General features: G+C 37.5%; 1 protein-coding gene across 1 annotated transcript in view; it reads left to right on the top strand.

The window, feature by feature from the left end:
* Window positions 1–27,975, top strand: part of SMURF2 (SMAD specific E3 ubiquitin protein ligase 2) — a 96,904-nt gene extending 68,929 nt beyond the window's left edge. The window contains exons 8-19 of the mRNA XM_080679034.1: window positions 1,750–1,952; window positions 4,590–4,674; window positions 9,758–9,916; window positions 10,362–10,557; window positions 11,633–11,736; window positions 15,219–15,333; window positions 17,358–17,536; window positions 18,274–18,411; window positions 20,770–20,890; window positions 22,863–23,064; window positions 24,311–24,386; window positions 24,683–27,975. Coding sequence (XP_080535160.1) covers window positions 1,750–1,952; window positions 4,590–4,674; window positions 9,758–9,916; window positions 10,362–10,557; window positions 11,633–11,736; window positions 15,219–15,333; window positions 17,358–17,536; window positions 18,274–18,411; window positions 20,770–20,890; window positions 22,863–23,064; window positions 24,311–24,386; window positions 24,683–24,782 — 1,678 coding nt within the window. The 3' untranslated portion in view covers window positions 24,783–27,975. The remainder of the gene's footprint in view (window positions 1–1,749; window positions 1,953–4,589; window positions 4,675–9,757; window positions 9,917–10,361; window positions 10,558–11,632; window positions 11,737–15,218; window positions 15,334–17,357; window positions 17,537–18,273; window positions 18,412–20,769; window positions 20,891–22,862; window positions 23,065–24,310; window positions 24,387–24,682) is intronic.

Here is a 27,975-nt window from a genome sequence, read left to right on the forward strand (position 1 = left end):
GCCAGGCACTGTGCTCAGCATTTGGGCTGTAACATTGAACACGTTGGAAAGACCTTCATGGAGCTTAATGTGTAAAGACATAGGGAAGCAAGATATTTTTTGGAAACTCCAAGGGAGTGCTTTATACGTAACTGAAAATGAATAGGGTAAGTGGCTGAATATTTTTTCATTTTCTTAAAAGTAAGAACAAAGTTCAATAACCAAAAAAAAAAGTAAGAACAAAGTTTATTTGCCACCTGTACTCAGTGTTTGTTTTGCCCCCCCCCCCCCCCCGAAGCAGGCTTGGCTGGCACCAGACATAGAACATCAAATGCTTCTCATTAGCTATACGTACTTTTATTTGCTAGGGATTAATTGTTTAACTCATTGAATCACAGTTTTCCCTATTGTGATTCTTGGTTAAAAACTTAGCTCATGTTACTATTTTTAAAAATGCTTGATAGCACAATGAGCGAATTAGTCTTTTGGTTTTTGTGTCAGGTTTATTGTCCTGGACTTTCAGAATCTAGCAGAAAATTTTTTTCTGCTGATAGAATTTACTCCCATGCCCAGCCTTCACTCTCTTTATCAGACTTTCCTTTCTGAAATAAAAGCCTACCTCAGTCTCTTAAAAAATGCTTGAGAGTTGCATTAAATGACCAAGGTTTTTATTGAAGTCAGATAGCTTTTTTTTATTATATCTGAGTGTAAACGAATGTGTACTTATGTCAGTGTTTTAGCGAAATCCATTTCCTTCTACTTCATTCAAACTGATAAAATTGACTTTAATTTCCACATGTATAAAGTTGATTGTGTTGTAAATGTTAGTTTAAAAATTAACTCTTGATTATCCTCTTATTTGGATGACCTTCAATAGACTGGAAGCTCTTTGAAGAGACAGACTATTTTCTTTCTTTTATTCATTCAGTATCTATTGAGCTGCTCTTACATGTATGCCATGCACTATTCTGGGTGTGGGGGTATGTGTAGTGGGGAACAAACTAGGCACTCTAGTCTCTCAGTAAGTATTCTAGTGTTGGAAGACAGACAAAACAAGGATGCAAATAAGAAAAATATCAGAAATAATTGCTATGCTGATGAATTAGGGTGATGTACTATCAAATGCCTGCTGATTACTTCAGATTCTAATGTCAGGAAGGATCTCTTCAAGGCCACATTAAAGCTAAAGCTATGATTTGAATGATAGACACACACACACACACACACACACACACACACACACACACACGCACACACACACACAAAAAAAAAAGAAAGAAAGAAAACAAAGGAGCCTGGCCTAGGTGGAATAGGAAAAAACACACATTTTAGATGGAAGAAGGAGCTTACCGTCCAGAACTAAAGGTAGCCGACCTGTGCAAGTTCAGGGCGCAGGGAGAATGCCAGTGTGGCAGAAGCAGAATGGGAGAATGGTGGGAAGTCAGGTCTGAGAGGTGGGCTGTAGCTAAGTCAAGTCGTGCTTGGTGAGCTAGTACTTACATCTACAGATACATGTGGATTTCATATAAATGTAAGTAAAATAAATATTAAATGATTTTAAAGACATAATTGACATTCTGCTGATCACTTGAATTTCATTGGTGCTTAGAGGTTTCAGGCTTTTATTCAGAGTTTGTGAAATCATTATATTTGTATTAGTCATTCCATTTTCCTATAAGTGATTGTTACTGCAAGTACATATATTGTTTAGAGAGTTCTACTTTTGATACTTGAATTGAGTAACTTTTTTTCCCTGTTACTTTTCAATAGACCGGCATCTGAATATTCTAGTCCTGGCAGACCTCTTAGCTGCTTTGTTGATGAGAACACTCCAATTAGTGGAACGAATGGTGCAACATGTGGACAATCTTCAGATCCCAGACTGGCAGAGAGGAGAGTCAGGTCACAGCGACATAGAAATTACATGAGCAGGACACATTTACATACTCCTCCAGACCTACCAGAAGGCTATGGTATGACAACTAGAAGAGGAACAATAAAGTGTGGTTTACTAATTTCAAAAATGAAGTGTGGTTTACTAAGAAATCTGGAAAATCAACTTTTTAAATAAGTTATTAATCTGGGTTTAGGAATTCTGCATGAAAATAAAAGTAAATGTAAAACCTCCCAACTTTGTAAAGTCTTTGAAGTGGTAGAAGACTGCCTAACCAACAGTTTGACCTTGGGCTATTCATTTAACCTCAGCCTTTTTGCTCTTTTATTTTTTTTAAAAGGTATTTTTATTGGTTTCAGAGAGGAAGGGAAAGGGAGAGAGAGAAACATCAATGGAGAATCATTGACCGGCTGCCTCCTGCACGCCCCCCACTGGGGATCGAGCCCACAACCCGGCATGTGCCCTTGACAGGAATCAAACCTGGGACCCTTCAGTCTGCAGGCTGATGCTCTATCCACTGAGCCAAACCAGCCAGGGCCTTTTTGCTCTTTTATAATGAAATAAGATAAATGATACCTCTCTGTATCACAAAAGTATTGTGAAGAGCATATGAAATAATTTACTTCCTTATAAATAGACACTGTATAAAGGTAAGATGGTATTGTTATTGAGAATGGAAATCTGCAGTCAGACCTGAAATGTAATTTTCTAGACATATATTTTAAAAATCATTTCAAAAGCATATTTCTAGTGGTATTTATATATTTGTATTGCCTATAACCGTGGTCGGCAAATTGCGGCTCGCGAGCCACATGCGGCTCTTTGGCCCCTTGAGTGTGGCTCTTCTACAAAATGCCACGGACTGGGCGAGTCTATTTTGAATAAGTGGCGTTAGAAGAAGTTTAAGTTTAAATATTTGGCTCTCAAAAGAAATTTCAATCGTTGTACTGTTGATATTTGGCTCTGTTGACTAATGAGTTTGCAGACCACTGGCCTATAATTTTGAATTATCTGAGTAATTGGGTTATTATAAATGATTTAGTCATTTCTGTTTGTATAAAATTATAATCTTATATAATTTCCTGAATTGTAGAATTTCATGTGAAGGATTACATGAATCTTCTAGTTGAATACGAAACTTTCTAAATCACAACTTGTGAACACTCTTGCAGATAGTATGAACTCAACTGTCCTCTCCTTTCTTGCTAAATGCTAATCAGTTACTTACATCCTTGTGCTCTCAACAGCCTGCCCATAAACTGTCCTGGACTGCTGGTGACACCTAGTGGCCAATATTGGGAATCGCCTGATCTAACTTTTATTTTTAATGTAGGATATTTTTTAAACTTTTCTGCAGACACACGATTTTAACTTTATTTTTTAACGTATTTTAACTCTTTACTTAAATTTTAAATGCCCTGTTTTTCCATTGTGCTATGCTACACAGGTGAATTTACAGCACGGCTTGGGCTTGGGGGACAGGCAGGCATGGTTTATATCCTGGCTTGGCCACATGTTAGTTGTGTAATAGTGGGCACATTATTTAACCTCTCTGAATCCCAATTTTGTCTTCTAGAAAAAGGGGAAAATAATAGTACCAAGCATGTAGGCTTGTTACAAGAAATAAATGGTAATTTCATTTGAAGTGCCTGGCACAATGTCTGGCATAGAAAGCACTTAGTAAATTGTAGCTGCTATTATTAATGCTCAGACCTTAGAATAAAGTGTTTTCTGCCATTTCTCTTTAATTGAGATTATAAGGCAAGCTGTTTGGAGTGGGGGTGGTTATACTTTTATAATATTTGTATGGTATGGATTAAATTTTTAAAAAATCCAACCAAAACATAGGAGTAAAGTGGGTACCAAGGCTGAAGTCTTTGCAGTTGTCATCTGTAATCAATTTTAAATATTTTTATGTTTATAATTTTAAAAAGTTTAAACTTGAAATTCATTGACTTAATTATAAGTTTATAAACAAATTTATACTAATAAATATTAGCAATAGTGTTGTCATTTTATATGTTGGAATTTTTCATTCGATTTTGTTTAAAAAAATGGATAAAGACCGAAACCGCGAGTGAAGGAACCTTTTACAGACCTCCTCTCTACCCTGGCTTCCTCACTCCCCAATATGCACACTGCACTTTAGTCCTCATCTTTGCCTATTTTTGACTATAGAGTGTCTCCCTTTTAAGTCCAAATGTAGTCTTGAGAATACACCTCTCTAAGGAAAAGAATTAGGCATAAGAAAAAACAAACATTACTGTCCTGCAAACCCTTTGAAAGTTTCTGAAAGTTCCTCAAAACCTCCCTAAAGTCGGCTAGCCTCTTTCTCTGAACCTTCTCTTGTTCCCTCACGCTCCACATTCAAGACAAATACAGGATCATTTCTTCACGTTTGTCTTGTTGAATTATTGGTACTGTCACAATCCTGTTTTTTATTTTGCATTACACCATGGTTAGTATTTGAGCCATATTATAAGTATAGTTGGCTTTAAATAGCTGGCCTGTGACCCCTCATCACTACTTATAAGATTGTTTTTAGGAGAAAATGTATTCTGAGTTCAGAACAAATGATTTGTGAAACAAAATTGTTGTAATGATACAGGTTGGTCATTTGGATAACTTACTTAATAAAATATTCTCATGTCTATAGCTGTCTTTGATTTGGACATTCTGAATATATCTTTATTATTAGTGTTTCTTAATTTTACAGAACAGAGGACAACACAACAAGGTCAGGTGTATTTCTTACATACTCAAACTGGCGTGAGCACGTGGCATGATCCAAGAGTGCCTAGGTAAGAACACATTCTAAATGTTCCTCATACCATTGAATCATCTCCATTTTACTTAGGATTTCTTTGATTATTTAATCTTTAATGTCTGAAAATAGCTCATGTAAAAGTTGGATCTTTCTAATACTCATTTCAGTTTCATGTCTGTAGAAATTCTTACCTATCTCTCTGCAATCCTACCCCAGTGTCCTAACCCCTAACCAGTCCCTCACCACTCTTCCCTTTTAAAAAGTCTGGGCAAAATGCCTGGCCAGTGTGGCTTAGTAGTTGAGCTTCTGCCTGTGAACCAGGAGATCAGGGTTTGATTCCCGGTCAGGGCACATGCCCCTGTTGCAGGCTAGATCCCCAGTAGGGGGTGTGCAGGAGGCAGCCGATCAATGATTCTCTCTCATCATTGATGTTTCTATCTCTCCCTCTTCCTTCCTTTCTGAAATCAATAAAAATACATTAAAATCTTCAAAAAAATAATAAAAAGTCTGGGCAAAAACATGAGTCTTTTGGGAGTTTGAAAACTGACCTGGGGAAAAAACATACAAAATCTTACAAAAAACATACCCATTTTTTAAAGGGTAGTAAATTGATATTTTTATTTCTGGTTAGGCTTTTTTTTTTTTTTTACAAAGGATTTATTTATTTTAACCTTATATGAGTGTATCCAGTGTTCCTTTATGTGTTCCTTAATAAAGCTTCATTTTAATATAGAAAAGAAATAACCTAATTAAATTAAATTTTTATTAAATGCCAAAGCTTATACTCAGAGCTCTTTTTGTCAAGATTCATGTCAAAACCAGATGTGACTAGCTGATTTTGGATTGCTTTGATACCTTCTCTTTATTTATAAATAAAGCAAAGTAATAAAAATATTTTACTTTGTCATAGAGCTTAGTCTTTTGAGGTTGGCAACCAAAGAAATGTGCTATCACTAACTTTCGTATCAAGATTGCCTTTTCTCTGTCTTGGTAATATAAGTTGTTAGTTTAAAAAAAGTCGTGGAGAGGAAATTTTTGTTTTATTAATAAGCTCATTGAAAAAAATCCATGGGCCTGACTTTTAGCAACAAGACTTTTATTATGTAAATTATAAAAAGTGGTATGGGTCCAATTGAAGGTCAGTGATGAGCTTTTCAATAAAAAAATTTAAGCCCTGACTGGTTTGGCTCAGTGGATGGAGTGTCGGCCTGCGGACTGAGGGGTCCCAGGTTCGATTCCGGTCAAGGGCATGTACCTTCGTTGCAGGCATATCTCCAGTGGAAGGTGTGCAGGGAGCAGCTGATTGGTGTTTCTCTCCCATCGATGTTTCTAACTCTCTGTCCCTCTCTGTAAAAAATCATTAAAATATATTAAAAAAAGAATTTAAAATCATTAGAAGGAAATGTATAGAAGAAAGTGATTTTTAAAAACTAAATGTTTTACAGTAGTGAGAAAGTAGATCTTGAGTTATCTGTTGAAAGAATAGTATGTAAGTTGGCATCAGAAGATGAAATAGAGAGGGGTCTTGGCAGCACTGTTGGTAATATGTTCTTACTCCTAAGGAAATGTGTCAGTTTTTCATTAATGTATATGTGGTTTCAATAAAGGTTTAAGAATATTTCATGTTGAGTACTGAATAATGGCTTTAATAAATTATGCTCTGGATTATTTTTCTTTTCCTTAATCTCTGTGCTCCAGATTGTTATCTTAACAATCAATCTTCATATCATCATATCTATATATATAAAAGGCTAATATGCTAACTGTCCGTCCAGGTAATGATGTCACATAGCAACACCTGGCTTCCTTTCCCTAGTGATGACTAGCCTCCTTGGAGTTTCTTCAGCTCAGGAACACGACTTGCTTTATAGCCAGGTGGAAACATTTTACACTGTAACCAAATGTCTGTGAAGCATTTCCCATGCCTCATCTCATTTGATCCTCACAGAAGTCCTGGAGTAGGTAGATAGGAGACTCAGTGGAATCCTATTTTCTTTTCATTAGCCAGGTGAGGGTTAAAAAATAAAGTGGATTGAAATGGAGCTGGTACCCGAGTGGAGATTTAGAAAGCTTAGAAACTTGACCCGACTGAAAAGAATTAAGAAATGGTGGACCTTGAAAATGACTTCAGGTTTTCTCACTGCGCAGAATATAGTCAAACACTGCTGCAGTTAAATATTTTACCCTTTGTTTTCCCTGCGTGATCTACAATAATAAATCTGCTTTGTGTTGATATTTATTGCTGTGTTGCTGACAATTACCTGAAAAAGAAGTTGGGGTGTTTCACTGGGCTGGAAAAAGTTTAGCTAAATCAGAAAGCAGGTCTAATTAAGCAAGTTTTCTCTCTCTCTCTCTCTCTCTCTCTCTCTCTCTCTCTCTCTATATATATATATATATATATATATATATATAAACACGCTAAGTTGACTCGCGCATGCGCAATACCTATAAAGCTCTCACTGGCGCCAGTCACATGCGTGTGTTTCCATCTGTCATTGTCGATCGTGAATTTGGTTGACACTTTTATTATAGAGAAAGGGCGAATAGTGATATTAAAATATTCTAATTAATTTCCTTTCAATGTGCACGAATGCCACTAATATCATCATATCTCTTGTTTTTGGAGGATCCTTTAGTAAACATGCTGTTTGTATGGAGGATCTTTTATCAAAGCAGACTATAAATATATAGATTCTGTTAAAATATTACTGTTCAGCCCTAGCTGGTTTGGCTCAGTGGATAGAGTGTCGGCCTGTGGACTGAAAGGCCTGGGGCTTGATTCCAGTCAAGGGCACATGCCCGGGTTGCGGGCTCATTCCCCAGTAGGGGATGTGCAGGAGGCAGCCTATCAATGATTCTCTCATCATTGATGTTTCTATCTCTCTCTCCCCTCTCCCTTCCTCTCTGAAATCAATAAAAGTACATTTTTAAAAAATCACTATTCAAAGACATTTATAAAATAGTGTAACTCAGATACTTCATTTTAAGATATTCAGTAAACTTAGGTTTATCTGAGAAGTCCCATTTCATCAAGTTTTGCATATCTCTTTAAAACAGTGATTAATGCCATTGCATCCTGACTGTGTAGTCTTGAAATACAGCTCTGTATTACTTTTTATGGCTATGAAACATTTTTCTTCCATCATTTTCCAAGTGGAAATAAATATTGTTCCCAGTTTTCTGCTCTTTTAATCAATTCTTTAGAGCTCTCCATGTATAACTGTAGATTTATAAAGTTCGAAGTAAAAGTATATGAAATAAAATTCTGCATTATGTCAAAATTGTCCTTTGATTTCAGTATTTGCTTTTCATTTCTAAAAGCTCCACTTAAAAATCCAGCTGTTCATTTTTAATAATCTCTGCATGGATAGTTTGCCTTTGTAATTGTTTCCTTATTTTATTATTATTTTTCCCCTTATTTTTTTAATGTCCCATGTCATAGCTGTTCTCTGATCTCTGACAGTACTTAGGGATCTGATTCTGTGGTTTATTGTTTCCACTGACTCTCAGTCAGCATGACTTTCCTTTCTGAAGTGTTTGGTGATCTGTGTGAATTTGTTTGATCTTAATTGGTTTGAGTTCTGTGGACCTAAGTTGGAATTTAGGAAGTTTTCCTGGGATCCCTTCATTTTTCTTTTTTAGTTTCTAGCTTAGGGAGGAAGTGTCAGATTTCATTTCCCAACCTTGGTGCTGACCTGAGGCTGTTTTCCAATTAACAGCTACCCACTGGCAGTCCTACCCCTGTGCCTTCCTGCCACTCGGGTACCAGCTCCATTTCAATCCACTTTATTTTTTAACCCTCACCTGAGAATATTTTTTTCATTGATTTTTAGAGAGAGTGGAAGAGATGTGGGGAGGGAGGGATGGAGGGGGGGAAGAAAGAGAGAGAGAGAGAAACATCCATGTGAGAGAGACACAGATTGGTTGCCTCCTGCATGTGCCCTGACTATGGCTGGGGATTGAGCCTGCAACCCAGGTACGTGCTCTTGACTGGGAATCGGACTCGGACTCTCGACCCTCTGGTGCTTGGGCTGACGCTCTAACCACTGAGCCGTGTCAGCTAGGGCAAGCTCAATCCACTTTTTCTTTTAAATTTGAGAAGGATTTTTAGAACTTTCCCCCTTGTCTCTTTTGAGACTAGCAGTGTCTCAAATAGTGTGTTCTTGTCAAGCTATAGTTCTGTAGCAGGAGTCTCTTGGAGCACCCATAAGCAGAAGCCAGAATTATGGTTTCAACAAATCTATGGGTTGCTTACATGTGCCTATAGCTGTGTTTCATTATGACCAGGCAAAATTTTTTCCTAGTTTGACTTTTGAAACATGATTTTGAAGATATTTGTCATTATAATTATCTGTTATAGTTTAAGTTTACATTAGACATGCTGCTCTTATTTCATTCTTAAGACCTTGTAAATCTTTGTATATAATAATATTTAAGAATGTGTGATACATAACAATGGGATTGGTCCATTAAAAGTCTTTCTGCTTTTTTTTTTTTTTGTAGCAGCAAGCCTTAGACTATTCTTCCTTACATATCTTAAACAGATTCCTCACTCACTAGCTTAAAAATTCAAAATGCAGACGTTATTCTTTAAAATATATGCTGTGCTTATTTTAAGGATCTGAATTTTAATATAACTTACAGTTTTGCTTTGTTGGAGAGCTTAAAATTAATAATGGAATGAACATTTATTTACCCACATTTTACAGTGTAGTAATGAAAGAAAAATTGAAGGGAAAGTTTAGAAAACATTTCATTCCTTATACCACTGACATTTGTAAAACAATATTTTGTCAGATAAGGATTGAAGTACAGTTTATGTTGGCAAGTGTTGTGATTGCTTTTATATTAATTTAAAATCTGTGTCACATTAAAGCCCAGGAACAAACTTTTAAAAAATGTAGGCTATGTGATAAGTTTCTGGGCCATTTATGGATTGAGTTTTGAATATGCAACTTTGTTAAACCATTGGGAATTAAAGATTCCAGCTGAACATCTCAAGTTTCTGAAACAATACATTTTCTCAGACTTCATGGAATTGTTCTGTGTCATTTACACTTGCTTGGCTCAGCAGGCCCAGCAATGAGGTATTTTTTATTTTTTATTTGTTTTTGCAGGGATCTTAGCAACATCAATTGTGAAGAGCTTGGTCCATTGCCTCCTGGATGGGAGATCCGTAATACGGCAACAGGCAGAGTTTATTTTGTTGACCATAACAACAGAACAACACAGTTCACAGATCCTCGGCTCTCTGCTAACTTGCATTTAGTTTTAAAGTAAGTTTCTGAAACAATATGTGTGAAAATGCGAGTCTGAACAAGAGAAGACTGATGGTGCTTTCTGTAATAAATGTGATAGACTGCTGTCTTCAATTATTACTTTTGTTGAACAGAATGTTATATAAGAATATGACAAGTTTTACTTGGACATATGAGTATTTTAATCCTGCTGTGCTTAAGCAGCAACCTGCACCGTGGCACACCTGAAGAGACAGGCTGCTTTATGGGGTAGATGGATAAAACTCCGTTTTCCAACTCCATACAGTCACATGGATTCTCAGAAATAAACTTTGGAGCTAGTTTATCGTTGTCAAAAATGACAAGCCAAGAACACAGTAAGGTGTGGAAATGATACAGCTAGATTTTTTTTTTATGGTTGATGGCTATTTTAAATGTGTAATTGTAATCTTTTTCGTTCAATAGTATTTTTGTTTACTTCTAGTCGGCAGAACCAGTTGAAAGATCAACAGCAACAGCAGGTGGTATCGTTATGCCCTGATGACACTGAGTGTCTGACAGTCCCACGGTACAAGCGAGACCTGGTCCAGAAACTAAAAATTTTGCGGCAAGAACTTTCCCAACAACAGCCTCAGGCTGGCCATTGCCGCATTGAGGTTTCCAGGGAAGAGATTTTTGAGGTAAACTTTCAAGTCTTACTGAAAAATGACATTTTAGTGTTTTGCTCTATTTTCCAATAAACTTTTTGAGACTCTTTAGAATGAAAGAGTTTTCATTAATTTCTTTTTCAATTGTGGGGATTAATGGCAATAACATGGGAGAGATGTAATGCAGAAGGTAAACATTTAAATAGGATGAAGCGTGTTTGGTGTTTCAGTGGTTCAGCTTGGCCTCTGCATTGCCAGTGTTTGTTAATCATGAGTTTTGAAAGACCTTTAGTATCATCCACTTCTTACTTTCTAATGCTTCCAAAGGTAAGGGGCTTTTAACTCATAAAATCATTTTGTTTCATTACTATTGGACTACTTCCTTCGTTTATTGAAAACCCTCCTTCCTAGTATATTATTTTATCTTTGGACTTTACCCCTAACATCACCTTCAGAGTTCTTACAGAATTAGTGGCAGAGCTCCAAGGCAGGGACTTCCACTCTTTAGAGAATTCCTGGGCAGGAGGTTTGGGGACTTGAGAACCCTTTTCCCAAAAGATGAATTTTTTTTTTCTCAGAACAGTTCTGGCCTTGTCTATAGTCCATCATTTGTATTTTAAAATAATAACATTGTCCATTTAATGAAGAGAACACTAATGATTACTTATATACTTTTGGAATTTTCTTTTTCTTGCCTTTACTTTCTATTGTTGCCTGTGACCTAGATTTAGGTCAACCAACTTGAAAATTTTGGTACTTCTATCAAATTCTGTTTTTAATATGAGTGATATCATTGCTATGGTTCATAGAACTTAACTATGGAGTTTTGCACTTAGTAGGTTTTAATATAATATTTATCACGTGAATTGGTTTCAGTAGCATTAAGCAATATTCATTTTGTTTTTAGAAGTTCCAAAGAGGTTTCAAACACTTGGAGTTTATCCATTGATTTGACTGTTGAATTTCACCTTATTTATAAACATGCTTTGTAGGTGGAATGGGAGGAAGAGTTTAAATAATAGGTTAAAAGCACCTAGTAATTATAGTATATTAAAATTTTATTTATTTATTTATTTATTTATTTATTTATTTATTTATTTATTTATAGGAATCTTATCGACAGGTCATGAAAATGAGACCAAAAGATCTTTGGAAGCGATTGATGATAAAATTTCGTGGAGAAGAAGGTCTTGACTATGGAGGGGTTGCCAGGTAAAGACTCGCTCATTAGGAAATGGCACATGAATCCTTATATATACAAATTTAAGAGACTCCCTGTGGTGTAACCTTCTCATTGGTATTTATTTTCTAGTATAATATTCCCTAGTGTTTGCAAGAGGAGGATATCCTAATCAATACATTCATGATGAGGTTAGGATAGTACTTTCACCAAAAGAGGACACTAATGATTACTTACATTCTTTTGGAATTTCCATTTGGGACTCCTTATTGGATCATAAAACCCAATGGAATGCCCTCTGAAAACTAGCTGCCACCATACAGGGGCTGTTGGTAGACCGGCAGGCCCTGTATCTCCTTCATCTCCCCGTTAGTGCGTGTTATTCCCTCTGCTTTATATCGTCAGGGGCAATCTTCAGGCTTTAATGACATAATCTAAACGGAATACTGCTCCCTTTGCTTTCATTGCCATGCTTTTTAACCTTGTTAAAGGAGTGTGTGTGGGTGTCCTCAATGGTCCTATTGTTATATTCATACATAAAGTACTTTTTTAGGTGTGAAAATTCACTTTATGTAAATGTAGCAGAAACATTATAGCTCTGTATTAAAACATTCTAAAGGACCATCATGATAATTCCACTTACCCTAATCTAAATCCAGGCTTAATTAAATTGTATTTTCACCAAGTCCCATAATTATTACTTAGCATTACTTGTTTTTACCTGTAGACTTATTTTCATTTTGCAACCTTTTTACCTGCAAATGGAAGTACCTTTAATTTGGATTTTTAGAATTGATTGCTCGCACATCATACTTAGGACTTGATCATTTCTGTGGCATTCTTATAATCCTATCTAATAAAAGAGTAATATGCAAATTGACCATCATTCCAACACACAAGATGTCTGCCCCCATGTGGTCAAAGATGGCTGCCCCCATGTGGACATAAGATGACCGCCACAAGATGGCCAGCAGGGGAGGGCATTTGGGAGGGACCAGGCCTGAAAGGGAGGGCAGTTGGGGGTGATCAAGCCTGCAGGGGAGGGCAGTTAGGGGTGACCAGGCCAGCAGAGGAGGGAAGTTGGGGGCAACCGGGCCTGCAGGGAAGGGCAGTTGCGGGGGACCCAGGCCTGCAGGGGAGAGCAGTTGCGGGGGACCAGGCCTGCAGGGGAGGGCAGTTAGGGGTGACCAGGCCTGCAGGGGAGAGCAGTTAGGGGTGACCAGGCCTGCAGGGGAGGGCAGTTAGGGGTGACCAGGCCTGCAGGAGAGGGCAGTTAGGGGCAAATAGGCTGGCAGGCAGAAGCAGTTAGGGGCAATCAGGAAGGCAGGCAGGTGAGCATTTGGGAGCCAGCAGTCCTGGATTGTGAGAGTTCCCAGATTGGAGAGGGTGCAGGCTGGGCTGAGGGAGACACCCGCCCCGCCCCCGTGCACGAATTTCGTGCACTGGGCCTCTAGTTTATTTATAACAGTGGTTCTCAACCTTTCTAATGCCGCGACCCTTTAATACAGTTCCTCATGTTGTGGTGACCCCCAACCATAAAATTATTTTCGTTGCTACTTCATAACTGTAATTTTGCTACTGTTATGAATAATAATGTAAATATCTGTGTTTTCCGATGGTCTTAGGCAACCCTGCTAGCGGTTCTTAAACCTGTGGGTCTGTGTTTTCCGATGGTCTCAGGTGACCCTGCTAGCGGTTCTCAACCCTTGGGTCGTGACCCACAGGTTGAGAACTGCTGCTGTAGAGCCTAAGACCTTCGGAAAACACAAATATTTATATTACGATTCATAACAGTAGCAAAATTACAGTTATGAAGTAGCAACAAAAATAACTTCATGGTTGGGGGTCACCACAACATGAGGAACTGTATTAAAGGGTCACAGCTTTAGAAATGTTGAGAACCACTGATTTATAACTTGGTTTTGAATGCTTATTGTGAAAACTTATTACCTGCTGATGGGATCTAAATGCTATAATTATATGTATAAGCCAAATAAATCGTTTTTGTTATTTATTTCTTAACCCCACTATTCTCAGGGTTTGGGCAGACTAAAAGGGATGTGGCAGAGAACTGCTTTTCCTGATCTTAATTCCATGCTAGAAGCCAAAAGTAGTTGGGTTCTGCTTTCACGTGTGTTCTAAATACATGGTGAAACAAAACAAAAATTAGGATTTTCTTTAAAAACACACATATAATTGCCGAAACCGGTTTGTCTCAGTGGATAGAGCGTCAGCCTGCGGACTGAAAGGTCCCAGGTTCGATTCCGGTCAAGGGCATGTACCTTGGTTGCAGGCAAGTCCCCAGAGGGGGTTGTGCAGGAGGCAGCTGATCGATGTTTCTCTCTCATCAATGTTTCTAACTCTCTGTCCCTCTCCCTTCCTCTCTGTAAAATATCAATAAAATATATAAAAACACACATATAAGAAACGTATAAGACATGTCTGTGAGTGTTATGTGTGTTGCGAAAGTTGCTTAAATGGAGACCTCACTTTTGTTTTTAATCTCTAGAGTTTTTCAAATATTACATAAATGGTGGTGATTTGAGCTAGACTTCATCACATTATAGAACTGAAAAACATTTTTCTTTAACTTTTTGTTAAAAGTATTTCACTGTATTTCCTTAAAGTGTGTTATTCAATGTGTTTAATCCATAATAACAGAACATATAATTTAAATACCTTTCCTAGCTGAGGAGTGACAGGAATCGGGATGAGAACTGCATCTGTGATAGCCTAGTGATTGTATTTCAGTTTTCTCAAGATGAGTGTTATCTTTCATCCTTTGAAAAATATGAAGGATTTAATAAATTTAAGGTGATAGTACTATTTATTATGAGGTTTTAAAAATACTGATGTGCACTTGGTGGTAAGGAACACACCAAAAAATACAGGTGAGGACAAGCATGTATTTTTTGGTATGTTCTATACCACTTCTTGGTTTTAAGTGACCACTTACACTTTTATCATGCCACATTTCAAGGTTTACGCAAAAAAGATGATGGAATGGATAATGAAATTGCCTTATAAAACAATACCAACAGCAAGCACACCCTATCCGAAAACGAGAGTAAATTACTGCTGTGTCATTATCTGTGTCTATGCTACCAAGTACAAGTCTGCTGTGACAGCAGCGGACAGGAAGTGTAGGTCACATGGATATTTTGAACTATTCCCTTCCCTTTATATTTATGATGGATTACAAATTTATTTAGCAGTTAAAAGGAGCAGACTGCTGGGATGCATTACGTAATTAATAGTTGGTACTTTTGGGTAATACCGTTGTATTCTCTGCTGCTATGTCATAAAGTTGCCTGCGTGAGTGAGAAGTGACTACGTAATAATAAAACAAGCATTTCCATTTGCTTTTTGGGCATGGTAGATTTTTCCAGTGTGATCTATAACTAGTTAGTGTTTTATTTTATTTAAAAAATTATTTGCTAAAATGATCAATAGCATATTTTAATAAAAATACATTCTTTAACAAAAAATTCCTTTGTCATGTCTTGTTTTCTAGGGAGTGGTTATATCTCTTGTCGCATGAAATGTTGAATCCATACTATGGCCTCTTCCAGTATTCAAGAGATGATATTTATACATTGCAGATCAATCCTGATTCTGCAGTTAACCCGGTATGGTTGCTGTTCTGGTGATGTGAATTAACAAGTGACCTACAATACTTGTCATCTTTAAATGTTAATGTAGTTTGGATTATTTTCCTTGTCCTAGTCACAACCTTGGACTTAGCAGTTCCTCTTTAGAAAATTTCTCAAGTAAATGCTTATGGATGTGTTCAGCAATTTGGGCCTAGGGATATTGACTGCATCTTTGTTTGTAATTCGAAAGAGCATCGTTGTCCATAAGCAGAGGGTTGATTACATTGTGACATGAAGCAGAATGACATTAGCAGTTACAAAACATAAATTCTGGAGTTAGACATGAGATCATAACCAGGTCCTATTACTTAATAGCTTTGTGACCTGAGGGAAATTCATTGACTTGAGCTTCAATTTTATTACCTAATAATAGACAAACATGTAAATTGACCATACCTCCGCTACACCCACAGCCAGTCAGGAGTGAGTATGCAAATTAACCTGATAAAGATGGCAGGTTAACTTGCATATGATGGCTCAGAGTGGCCAGGAGGGGTGGGACACCTGCTATGAGGAGGAGGGGGGGCGGCAGAGGGAGCTACAGGAGCGGTGGTCCGGCAGGGAGTGAGGATTTGTAGGCTCTTGGGCTCCCGCGCGGCCTGGAGCGAGGACTTGCAGGCTCCCGGGTGGCCGGGAGCAAAGCCAGGGGAAGGAAGGCCTTTTCTTGCATGAATTTTGTGCAACGGGCCTCTAGTTGCTAATAATAATAAATATAGTTTGTACCTCAGAGAAGGGCTGTGAGAATTCATTGAGATTCTGCACATTAATTATTTAGCATAGCGCTTTACATTATTAACCATATAAAAATTATTCAGCACTCAACAAAAGTTAGCAGCTGTTACTAATTTGTTACTACATTATTTCCATTAGCTTTCCATACAAGGGCATACTATATAGCCACTAAAATGACATTGTGGGATAAAAGTTAATGACATGTCAAGATGGTATTTGTGATGTATTAAGTGAAAAGAAGGTTGGAAAATAGTATGATACAATTTTGGTAAATTTGTATATGTGTCATCATCGAAAGGCTCTACTCTGTAATATTGACATTAGTTACTTCTGGGTATTAGACTATGGGTAGTGAACATATATTACTTTTTACAAAGAAACAAATGCTGAGATTACTAAAAGAGGTTTAAAATACTAATTAACAAAACAATTTATCAGGAAAGACCAGATATACCCAAACATGGTAGGAATGTTAGATTCATTGCAGGCAATCCTTCATAAAGGGAAGATTTTTACGTGAAGGTTCTGCTTGGGGTCCCATTACTGCCATTGTACTTGTAGTAATAACAGTTCATGTTTGTTGTTGAGCTTTTATCCTCTGCCAGCTACAGTGCCATGGGCTCCATTATCTCATTTTACTCCTCACAGAGATCCTTTTTAGATGCTATTATTACCCTTATTTTTCCAGATGTGGAAAATTAATCCTATAGGGGTTAAGTAATTTGCCTAAGTATGCATAGCTAGTAACTGGCAGAATCAGGACTCAAGTTCAAGTTAGACATGAAATCTGTGCCCTAAATCTGTGAGGTTTTGAATTTCAGTTTCTGGTTAGGTCAGGGAAATAGGGAGGTTTAGGATTGAAAGCTTTTTTTTTTCTTTTCTCTGTGACAGCCAAGATTGTAAAGGGCTTAGCAGGATGTGAGAGGAAGAGAACAGGATCTATGGGTAGTTTAATGAAGCTGCAGTGGGACTCTTGTCTGGACTTAATTTCTAAAGATGAATTTTACAAAGTGACTATATCCTTTGAGAGAGGCTTGACTCTGTAACATTTTATAACAATGTAGGGGATCTTGAGTATGCCCAATAGAAACCCTCCCTAATGATTACTGAGTTTTGGTATGATAGCCTATTCCATTGAAATAGTTGTAAATTAGAGTATAAGTTGATATTATAAAAAGATTCGTGTTGCTTAAATATTTAATTTTTTATTAAAAATTCCCTGAATGGTGTCTAACTTCAGTATTTATATAAACTCTTTTTCATTTCAGGAACACTTATCATATTTCCATTTCGTTGGACGAATAATGGGAATGGCTGTGTTTCATGGACATTACATTGATGGTGGCTTCACATTGCCGTTTTATAAACAGCTGCTTGGGAAGTCAATTACTTTGGATGACATGGAGTTAGTTGATCCAGATCTTCATAACAGTTTAGTGTGGATACTGTATGTATTGAGTCTTGTTCATTATAGTTAGAATCTGAGCTTTTAAAAAAGATCCTGTCTCAATGGATGTACTTCTTTAAAATTTAAAAAACACAGAAAATACGAAGAGTGACTATTTGAATGATAGGACCACATTAGATTTTTCCTTTTTCTACTGCTTTCCTGTATATTTCAAATTCCTAAAAGTTAGTGAACTTTATTACTTTAAAAAGGAAAATAATATCTAATATATTCTGTTGTAAAAAGTACTACTATATGTAAGTGATTTTCTCAAAGTGATGAAAGTTTGTTTCCAGTCCTGCGAGTGTTAGAATAGCAGATTCCTGCAGAAGTGATGATTGTTGAAGCCAGGCTTTAAAAGGGCGTCTGTAATAACCAGTTCTGTTTTGTGGGAGGGCATTATCTTATGAAGATGTATTGGCCATACTTATTTGCCAAACCAGTGAGACTCAAGTAGGGCCTCTTACCTGCAGGCCAGACACAACTAAAGTTTCCCCGTGTAAAGCCCGGCCGTGGCCAGCGCCCTTTCTCGTTGCTCAGGAAGTGAAATGCTTCCTGTGTTGATGAGGGTTAAAGCTCTGACTTTTCTGCCCAAGAACTAGGAGGTTTGGAGTATAGGAATATTCAAAGGAATCTGATCTTGTATTTGTCATGCCATAAACTGTTCTAGTTTTATTTGTCTCACAGTTAATACATCTGTATTTTAGATTTTCCAATTAAGTATCTTTCCTTTCTAGTGAGAATGATATTACAGGTGTTTTGGACCATACCTTCTGTGTCGAACATAATGCATATGGGGAAATTATTCAGCATGAACTTAAGCCAAATGGCAAGAGTATCCCTGTTACTGAAGAAAATAAAAAGGAATATGTCAGGTAAACACTTCTGTGTTCCCCAAACTGAGAATTGTTTGAATGTTCTAGAGTAGCAGAACAGAAAAACATTTAAGTATTTAGGTCATGTTACTTATTGCTACAAAATAGGTTCCTGCAGAAATTAGTGGCTTAAAAACAACTCACATTTTATTCTTGCTCAGTCCTGAGGGTCAGGAGTTTGGATGAATAACAGGATAGCACACCGCTCCTCCGCCTGGTGTTGGTGGGGACGGAAACGGCAAGATAGCCTCCTCGCTCACATGTCTGATGACTCAGTGGGGGTGGCTCCAAGGGCTGGGGCTGGCTGGACCAGCCACTGGGGCCTCGTTCTCACTGTTGGCTGGGTTCCATGGTTATCCCCACGTGGAATCAGAGGTCTCTCACACTCCCCAGCAAGGTAGAGGGGTGGATGGCTGGTTTCCCACAGCACAAGAGAAGTTGTCGGAGCTTTTTAAGGCCTAAGCCTAGAACTGGCCAGCGCCACCTCTGTGCTGTATATTTTGGTTAGAGCCAGTCACATGCCAACCCAGGTTCAATGTGGAGGAGACTGTACATTCACAGATACCTGGAAACATGGTGCATGGGCGTGTGCCGTGAGCTGCCAGGGCTGGCTGTGCAGAAGCACTTCTGTTGCTGTATTCTAGCACCTGCCCTGTTGTAAATAAGCATGTTGTGAGGTTAAGGGTGGATACAAGAAAATGTTCTCCAAGTTTTACAAAATCACCTATTGATGGAGGAATTTAAAAGTAGTGGGTTAGATCATTTGGCTATGGCAACTAAAGTTCTCCTAAACATAAAACTGGTAACCAAATTAAGAGTATAAATAAAAACATGCATCTATACTACTTTATATAGATTATGTCCCCAAGTCTTAACTGGCTAAAATGTTCCCACTTTATACACAAGGCCCATCAGTCCTGAGGGTCAGCATTGATGGGCGTGAGCATTGAGTTAGCTTTTTTTGGAAAGCAGTTTGATAATAGCTTCCAAAATAAAAATGTGTATGCTTTTTAACTAGCAGCTCCAGCTTTAGGAATCTATGCTGTGGAAACACATGTAATTAAGTAATTACGAGAAAGGATGTTCAACTAAATATTACTTGTAAAAAATTAAAAACTGCTAAATGTTTTTAGAGGAGAATGATTAAATACATATATTTGGCAGAATAGTATGTGGATTTTTAAAAGGAAGAGAAACTCTGTATAAGCTGTTGGATTTAAAAAGCAAGTCTTAGAAAAATTATGCAGGGACAAAGTCTGTGTTTTATACTTATATGGAAGATGTTCAGAAAGGCTGTTCACCAAACAAAGTGTTTGGGATGAGGGAGTGGAGGTGCCGGGCCTAGGAGTAGAGAGGGAAAAGAGGATAAAATAATGGACTTTCAGCTTTTACTCTGTCTCCACAGTTAGGGTTTTGTTTTTTTTCTTTATCTAACAAGCATCTATTAGATTTCTAATTAAAAAATGAAAGAACGGATGGGCATTTCCTGAATTTGTCGTGCATCACTTCCAGGACCTGGTGTGGACTGCTCAGTCCCTGGCTCCCGCTCTCCAGGAGTCGGTTGTGTTTATAGCGCTTAGTAATATCCTTCACCCAGTAGAGTTTAGAGACAAAGAAAACCTTTTTACAGATGAGCAGTTTTGGTGTTCCCTTAACCAAACACACAAAAATGAGGGTCCTCCAAAGCATATAATTAATGTTAAGTAACTTATTTCCTAAAGTAGAGAACTATTTCTCCAAATTTGGAAAAGGATATGTTGACAGACTTGGAAGATGAATAGTTCTGAGATGTGTGAGGTAGGATTTCCTGGGTAGATTTGTTTAAAAAGCAATTCACTTATAAAATTACAAGTCAAAAGCATCAAAAAGGCTACACATTGGATGTAGTGTACTTTTTGTTGGTAAATTACATCTTCTGGGGGTTTTAAAGCCTCCAAGGGAACAATGAATATTTAACTAAAAAGTGCTTACTGTTGGCTTTTACTATTTCTCCTCCTTCTCCTTACTTCCTCTTCCCTCATCTACTGCTCCCAAAATATAAACAAAACACCTAACATATTCAGACCATATTTTCAAGTGAAACCAGAAAAATAGTGATTTTTTTGAATGGGCTCTTGTTTGTGGCTTTTGGCTAGAAGTTTAGAAGGAAGTCTCATCCAGATTGTGACTTCAGACCCATCCAAGCTCCAGCCAACTTCCAGTTTACTCAGAATTTCTCTGATGTGAAGAGTTGCTTTATTGATGCAGCTTTTGTTAATGGAAGGTTACCACTTTTTAATATAGCTAAAATAGAGATTCATCATAATGACCAAATCTGAACATATTGGATCATATGAAACCCCCGCCCCATGTTTCTAGGCTCTATGTGAACTGGAGGTTTTTACGAGGCATTGAGGCACAGTTCCTGGCTCTGCAGAAAGGATTTAATGAAGTCATTCCACAGCATCTGCTGAAGACATTTGATGAGAAGGAGTTAGAGGTCAGTATATTAATGTCATGACATCATCTAATGTAACAAGGAAAGGTTAGGAATTTTCTCTTATTTTAGAGGAAAGTTGTATTTCTGGCACTTTTGAAGTTTCATTGTGCAGTACTGTGAGCATTCTTATTCATAGGAAGTCCATCTTGCTGTGGAATTTCTATAAGTGAGCAATCTCCCTTATATTGTGAACATTTTATTTTTTCATATTATTCTTTCTTGTTTCCAACAGATTTCATGTCTTATGTATAACTTCTTCCAATGTTGTTTTCTATTGAAATTTATTTGGAATGAAATCCTAAGCTCAGTTGATTTACACGAAGCTTTGCAAGAAAGCATTTGGTAAACAAGATCATAGAGGAAATAATTAAAACACTTAGGATAAACTGTATCTAAACATCCTCAGTCTTTTTTGAAACATTCATTAACAGTAGCAGTAATAAACAGTTAACTTTTTGGGGGTTTTGTTTTCATTTAAAGCTGGTCCTTAAAGCACCTTAGATCTGGTTTTTTAATTAAGACCTTTAACAAATACATCTGAATTTTCATTGAACTACTTTGTAAAAAAAAATCAATGAGGTTTTATTCTACCAGAGGTTCCAAATTTAACTATGGAGAGCATAAATATTCGAAGTCTACATGATTTATTAATTAACCTTACTTTTGTTAGTGGAAGGTTACCACCTTTTAAACTAAATCTGTCTTTTTAAACTAAATCTGTTAGCAGACCTGTTAGCAAACAAGTGTAAAAATTGATTTGACTCAGTACCATCCCCTTTCCTCTTTGTAATTGAATACTCAACAGTGAATGGTCAGAAGGAAGTAGTCAGGAGGAAGAAAACAGGATTGACAATAAAGTTGAAGTACAATGCATTTTCATTAGTTCATACAATGAATGAGGAATTTGGCCTTATAATTACCACTCGTCTGAAGAAAAGAATTTAGGAGTTACCTTTTTGGTATAAATACTTCTGTGATCCTATTTGGATAGCCACTTCCTTCTTCAGTGTGGCTGTGGCTCTGTAATCCTCAGAACCCTCTAGAAGCTTTGTTGGAGATTTTATTCAATAGAGACAGGGTTTATTATATAGCTTCTGCTGATAATGAAATTAAAATTTTTGTATGTTTTACAAAAATACATAATTTATTTTAGTGTTATACTGGGTTAATATAATGATGGGATTTGCAAGGTATATTTTACACTATGCTCTACCCTAATTCACTGTTAGAAACACATTACTGAGATGAGCTAGCATTGGACCCGAAGGACCCTAAGTATTAATAGTGTCGAGGTGATGTTGATAGAGTTGACCTACACTGACCCTGCATCAGGACACCATACTGAGCGCTAGATCAGTGCATTTATGTATTTTGTACTTAGATACAATTGTAAGATTATCAAACATATTGCATCACTTTTCAACACATTTCTTGAGTTCCTGTACACCACAGGTTGCTGTCAAGGATGCAGTGAAATAGATGTGACTGCCATAGGGAACTAATTGCTGGCCAAGGGATGTACTGAATTGCTCAGAATCCCCACGTTAATAAGTGTTGAAACTAGAATATGATGCAGGTCTTAAGGAAGGCACATATAAATTGTATTTACTTGTGGAGTCTAGTTTCTGTCCATAAAAAAAGAAAAGTAGAATTATGTGAAATTATAGAACTTCCATCTTGCTGAGTCGTTCTCAGACTCTGGGTGGGGAATTTGAAAGTGAATATAGGTGCCTGTAGAGCTTTTTAAAACACAGCTTCTGAACATCACCCTATCCACAGAATTAAAATCTCCGCACATAGGACCTGGTGTGTGCATTTTGAAAAACTTTCAAGATGATTCTGGTGTGTACCCTCGATGAATTTAAGAATCACCCTATGAGAGCCAACACTACAAATCTGAAGTTCTATTTTGAGGAATTTTTGGCTTAAGTTGGGTTTCCATTGGCTCATGCTTTGTGCAATATTTTAACAGCTCATTATTTGTGGACTTGGAAAGATAGATGTTAACGACTGGAAGGTCAACACCCGGTTGAAACACTGCACACCAGACAGCAATGTGGTCAAGTGGTTCTGGAAAGCCGTGGAGTTTTTTGATGAAGAGCAGCGAGCACGGTTGCTTCAGTTTGTGACGGGATCGTCTCGAGTGCCTCTGCAGGGCTTCAAAGCTTTACAAGGTAGCCAGCCAGAGGGCCCGGCGCCTGGCACCACACGATGGGGGAGGGGTCTATATTTGGGTTATCTAGCTGGTTTACAACCAGGTGCTTATCAATCGATTCTCTTTTCACCCTGTTTCTGATCTGTAACTCTCACATCTTGATCCCTTCTTCTCCTTCTTTTTCTTTGTTACTCTCCCAAGAGCCTTTTCTGCTGGGGTTCTCTGTGCTTGTAGTGAGTGCCGCACACTGGACTGTGTGTGGTGATGCTCTGCCTCTCCGCGCCCCTTGCTTTGGATTCTGCTGCACATTCCTGTGGGGGAAGTCTGCCCCTGCCATCTCCACATCTCAGCCTGGCAAAACGTTCACCCCCTGGGGTGCCTCTCCCCTCTCCTTTTTCATCCTTTAACAGAAAGAGGCAGCATGAGTTGTGGAAGCCATTTGTTGGGTCAGTGCATGTGCATTACTGCATGGCATCAGCCTGTTTATTTACAACCACATTCAGTTTTAAAGCATAGTTTTCTGTAGAATAGCTGCTTACCTTTTGGATGAGTTGGTAATATTGCTAATGACTGGATGATGGCGCTTCACTGGATGGCAATGCTTTATCTTTGAAGCTCTTCATTTTCCAAGTTGCTGCTGCTGGTGATGACTGAGGATATACAAAGCCTGACAGTACATGCTCCTACAGTGTTGCACAGTGTCAGAAGTCCCTGAGGAAAGCATACTCAGAGTTGTGCTAACAGACCCTACTTAGAGAACTCATCCTTATCAGCCTGCCCATAAAGTGAAGTTGTATTTCTACATATATGTGTATGGCTTTCTTATGTTAACAAATTTATTCTGTAGACCGCTGATCTTTTGCTCTCAGCCAAGTTTGAGTCATTGAAACCTAAATTTGCATTTAGGCCGTCATCTTTCTGAATGTGTGTATATTTAATCTTGGATTTGCCCATTTACTTTTCTTCTCATGCTTTTGGGACATTGCTATCCTATATAAGAAAGAAGTTGGCAGAGGATTTCAATCCTGAACCTTTTCTCAAATTTGAAATGCTAGGGTATTAAGAAATCCAGCCTTATCCAAGGTCAATTCAGCTTTCAAACCCAGATTCTTTTCCTGGCAAAAATTATTTTTGGCAGCTTGTGTGGAGTCACCAGTTTTCCTCTATCCCTAGACCCTGTGGTTTATGTACCAGTTTCATCCCGATATCTTAGAGACGAATACAGGCACCTGCAGGGACCTGACCCATGCTTGCTTCTTTGGCAGGTGCTGCAGGCCCACGACTCTTTACCATCCACCAAATTGATGCCTGCACTAACAACCTGCCCAAAGCCCACACGTGGTGAGTTATTTTTGTAGCTTCCCCCCCATTTCATGTGTATATTAGTTTTAAACAGGTGGCTTTTCATTTATTGTTCTTACTATTAAATGGACCTTTAAAAAGAATGATAAGCAACTCAGTGATTTAAGGTTATTCTGACATTGGTAGGAACCCCCCAAAGTGGTCATCTCTGCTGGAGGGAAATAGAACCTTATTCCTTTACTTCTCTGTGTGACACAAAGAGCCATGTGTGGCTAGATGAGGCTGGTTTGCTTATTTTGAAGGAACTGTGTTAAACCTGATGTGCTTATTTATAGCTTCAATCGAATTGACATTCCGCCCTATGAAAGCTATGAAAAGTTATATGAGAAGCTGCTAACAGCCATCGAAGAAACGTGTGGATTTGCTGTGGAATGACAGACTTCACGGAGTTACCCCGGACTCTGTTTATGCTCAACAGCCTCCTCTCAGCAGTTTCAAGGGATGCTGAAGTGCAGGAACATGCCCCCTCCCTTTTTTAAATTTTAGGACACTGTGAGGGGAAAGGACGATTTTGAAATTCCTTTTCAAGGAAAAAAACAGGTCTTTATGCATTGCCATGAGGCCGCATTCAGCTGCTATTTAAAATTAATATCTTGAACCTAAAGAATGCTGACTTTTCCTACATTTCCAGAGTTAGGCAGTATTCTACACTTAAAGACTACTACTATTTTTATAAAAGGTAACCTATTCACATCGCTTCACAGATTTCAAGTCTCAGACATCAAGACAACTTCAGCAGGCGGTACAAGTCACATTTCATTTTGATTGAATACATGATTTTGAACAGCTCCTGTACTTGCTCTTTGTAAAAAAAATGAAATAAAATTATTTTGAATTATTCTACCTTTGTAAACAATTGGCTAAAAGAATCATTGTCTTTAAAAAAGTAAGCCATTTACACATTTAATTACATTTTTCTATAGCAAAGCATTATATTTTAAAAGCATTATATGTTTCAACCTAGCCTAGGTGTCTTTTTTATATTTTTTCAAGCACAAATTACCTGGAATACAGCTATATAATTTTGGTTGTCAAATTCCTAATGCAACCATTTAGTCTAAACTTAGTAGCTTATTTGCTACGTAAGATGCTTTCAGGGGCTCCCTATTTTTAAGAGACTTTAAAAACAAATCCTAATTTTTTATCTTGAATCAGTATGACCAGGTGTTTTGGATTTTACTTTTCACCTTAAATGGAAATCCTGCATTTTTATAGCTTCTCAGATCATGTGGATGGGATAGGATTTTAACTCTTTTGCTGGGTCAACTTAACTTTAATAGATATACTATTTCTTGTAAACCAAAGTCTCCTCTGACCAGTACACCTAGTTTATATTATATATTAATTATGGTGTAAGTTTCTATCAAGCAAATCATTGTAAATCTTTATTCAGCTGCTCATGATATTTTAATCAGCTAAAGTTATGAAATAGGAAAAAATTTGCTCTAAAGTTTATTTAGCAAACTTTAAAAACCTGCTTTACTTAACAAAATGAAGTGGGGCTGGTGTGGCTGGTGGGGCAGGGGATGTGATTACTAAAGAAACAGTGATTCTAACTCTATGGTATAAATGACTTTAAACCGAAGAGTGAATTTTGGAAGTAAGGGAATCCCAGTTCCCTTGATGTTGAAGATTAGCTTCTGATTTTGAAATATCCGGATTTAGCTTTCAGGGTGTGGCATGTTGCATGATCCAGAAGGCAACCAAAATTCTGCAGTGAGGAATTGGAAAAATCTGAAATCATGGGCAGATTTTTTTTTTTAACTCAGCCATTAGAAATCTGAAATATTCTTTTTTAAATATATTGATGTGAAACCAACAATAGCAAATTTTGATGATATAGCTTTGTTTAAATTTTGTGGCTTATCAAGTGAATAATAGGCCCGTGTGTTCTTTCATGGAATGAACTGGTTTTCAGTCTGTTCATGGAGCCAAGGGGTTCCTCAGAGGTGCCTCAGAATAGTGGTTTGCGAGAGGAGGGACAGAGTGAGGGAGAGGAAAGGACTAGTTGGTATTCAGCGGGGGCTTCTAACTCCCCACCCCGACCCCCTTCACCCAGAGCAGCTCCAGATTTTCTCTTTTATAGGAATTCCAAGTACGCTTTCACAGGGTAGGGGAGGATAAAAGAAGTAGAAACCTGCTTTTTAAAAAAAGTTGAAAACTACTTGTAGTTTCTAAGAATTTAAATTCATTGTATTCAGCCAAATTGGACTGCTACATGCAAACCTAGTTATAATCTTAACTGTGCTTTTACTGACCTTTTTCTTCCCAATTTGTGCTTTCCCTCTGCGTTCTTAGTAGTATGGAAGAACATCTTGAAAGGTACCGAAAAGGTTTGTATATTATTTGATAATCAGTCGCAGATCCATCTCTCTCGTATTACAGCACTAGTGCAGTGTCATTGTGCCTACTCTTAGAATCTTTCGGTAAAAATTAAGTACATGAACACTTTAGAGAAATCATAGCTGGTGGAGGCAGTGCTAATGAAATGCTACTGTCATAATGGACAATATCAAGCAGGCAAATACCATCGCTTTCTGAGTGCCTTTTTAAATTTTATAAAATGACTTAATAGAGCTTTAAAGAAGTAAATTACCCTAATAGTCTGTGGTATCACCAACATAATTTATAAAAACATGATTTAGATTTCATTTTCAAAAGTATGTTACCTAATTATTTCCAAATAGGTGCTAAGCAAACAACCCCCCCAATGTGTCCTTGAACCTTAGACTTGCACCTCATGTTTAATGTGAATATTTATTTCCACATGTCCCTCTTAACTGGGTTTTTTCCTAGTCCTCTAGTGTTATTTCAGATATGTGCTGTCGTGTATCTGTGCATTGCCTTTCCATCATGAATTCTTAATTATGAACAGTGGTTACTTTGTAGAGCTCATACGCAGTACAGAGGTGAGATTTATTTCAGAGGGTCTTATTTCTCGGTGTAAAGAGTTTTTAAATAGTGCTGTGTATAATGTACACCTTGTTTTGCACATAGTTTGTTGCCTTGAATGAGTTTTATTTTTATTGTCATTTTTTTCTTGTATTTACAGTCCAGAGCACAAGTTTCCTTTCTTTTAAATACAATGTAATTTGCTTTATTTTACAACACTAAGTCCGCTTTGAACTTCTGGTGCATTGAGCTGATTGCATTGATGGGAGTTAGAGGTTGTCCAGCCATCTTTTCGTTGACAGAGCAGCCTCCGCTTCTGTTTGTAAGCTGCAGCACCACACGTGGGTGCCATTTGTGGTATTTAACCTTCTGTTAGGGTGATGATTGTACCAAATGCTGAGTTGTTTTGTTTCTCGATGTAATTAGTTCACTTAATGTAAGATTCTTCCCTCTCTCAAACTGACTTTAAAAACAAAGTTTTATCATTTTCATTGTATTTGTATTTATTACAGAGTGTTTTAGCTTTGATATTCTTTGTATTTTCACTCAGTTGTTACATGAGCTTTATCAATAACATCTGTATAAATGGTTTTAAAAAATTAACTATGTATGTGCCCATGCCGAAGTTGAGCAATAAAATGAATGCTGTTTGCACTGTCACAGCATCAAAGTTTTT

The sequence above is a fragment of the Plecotus auritus genome (assembly GCF_963455305.1).
Source record: "Plecotus auritus genome assembly, chromosome: 7".
NCBI classification, from domain to species: Eukaryota; Metazoa; Chordata; class Mammalia; order Chiroptera; family Vespertilionidae; genus Plecotus; species Plecotus auritus.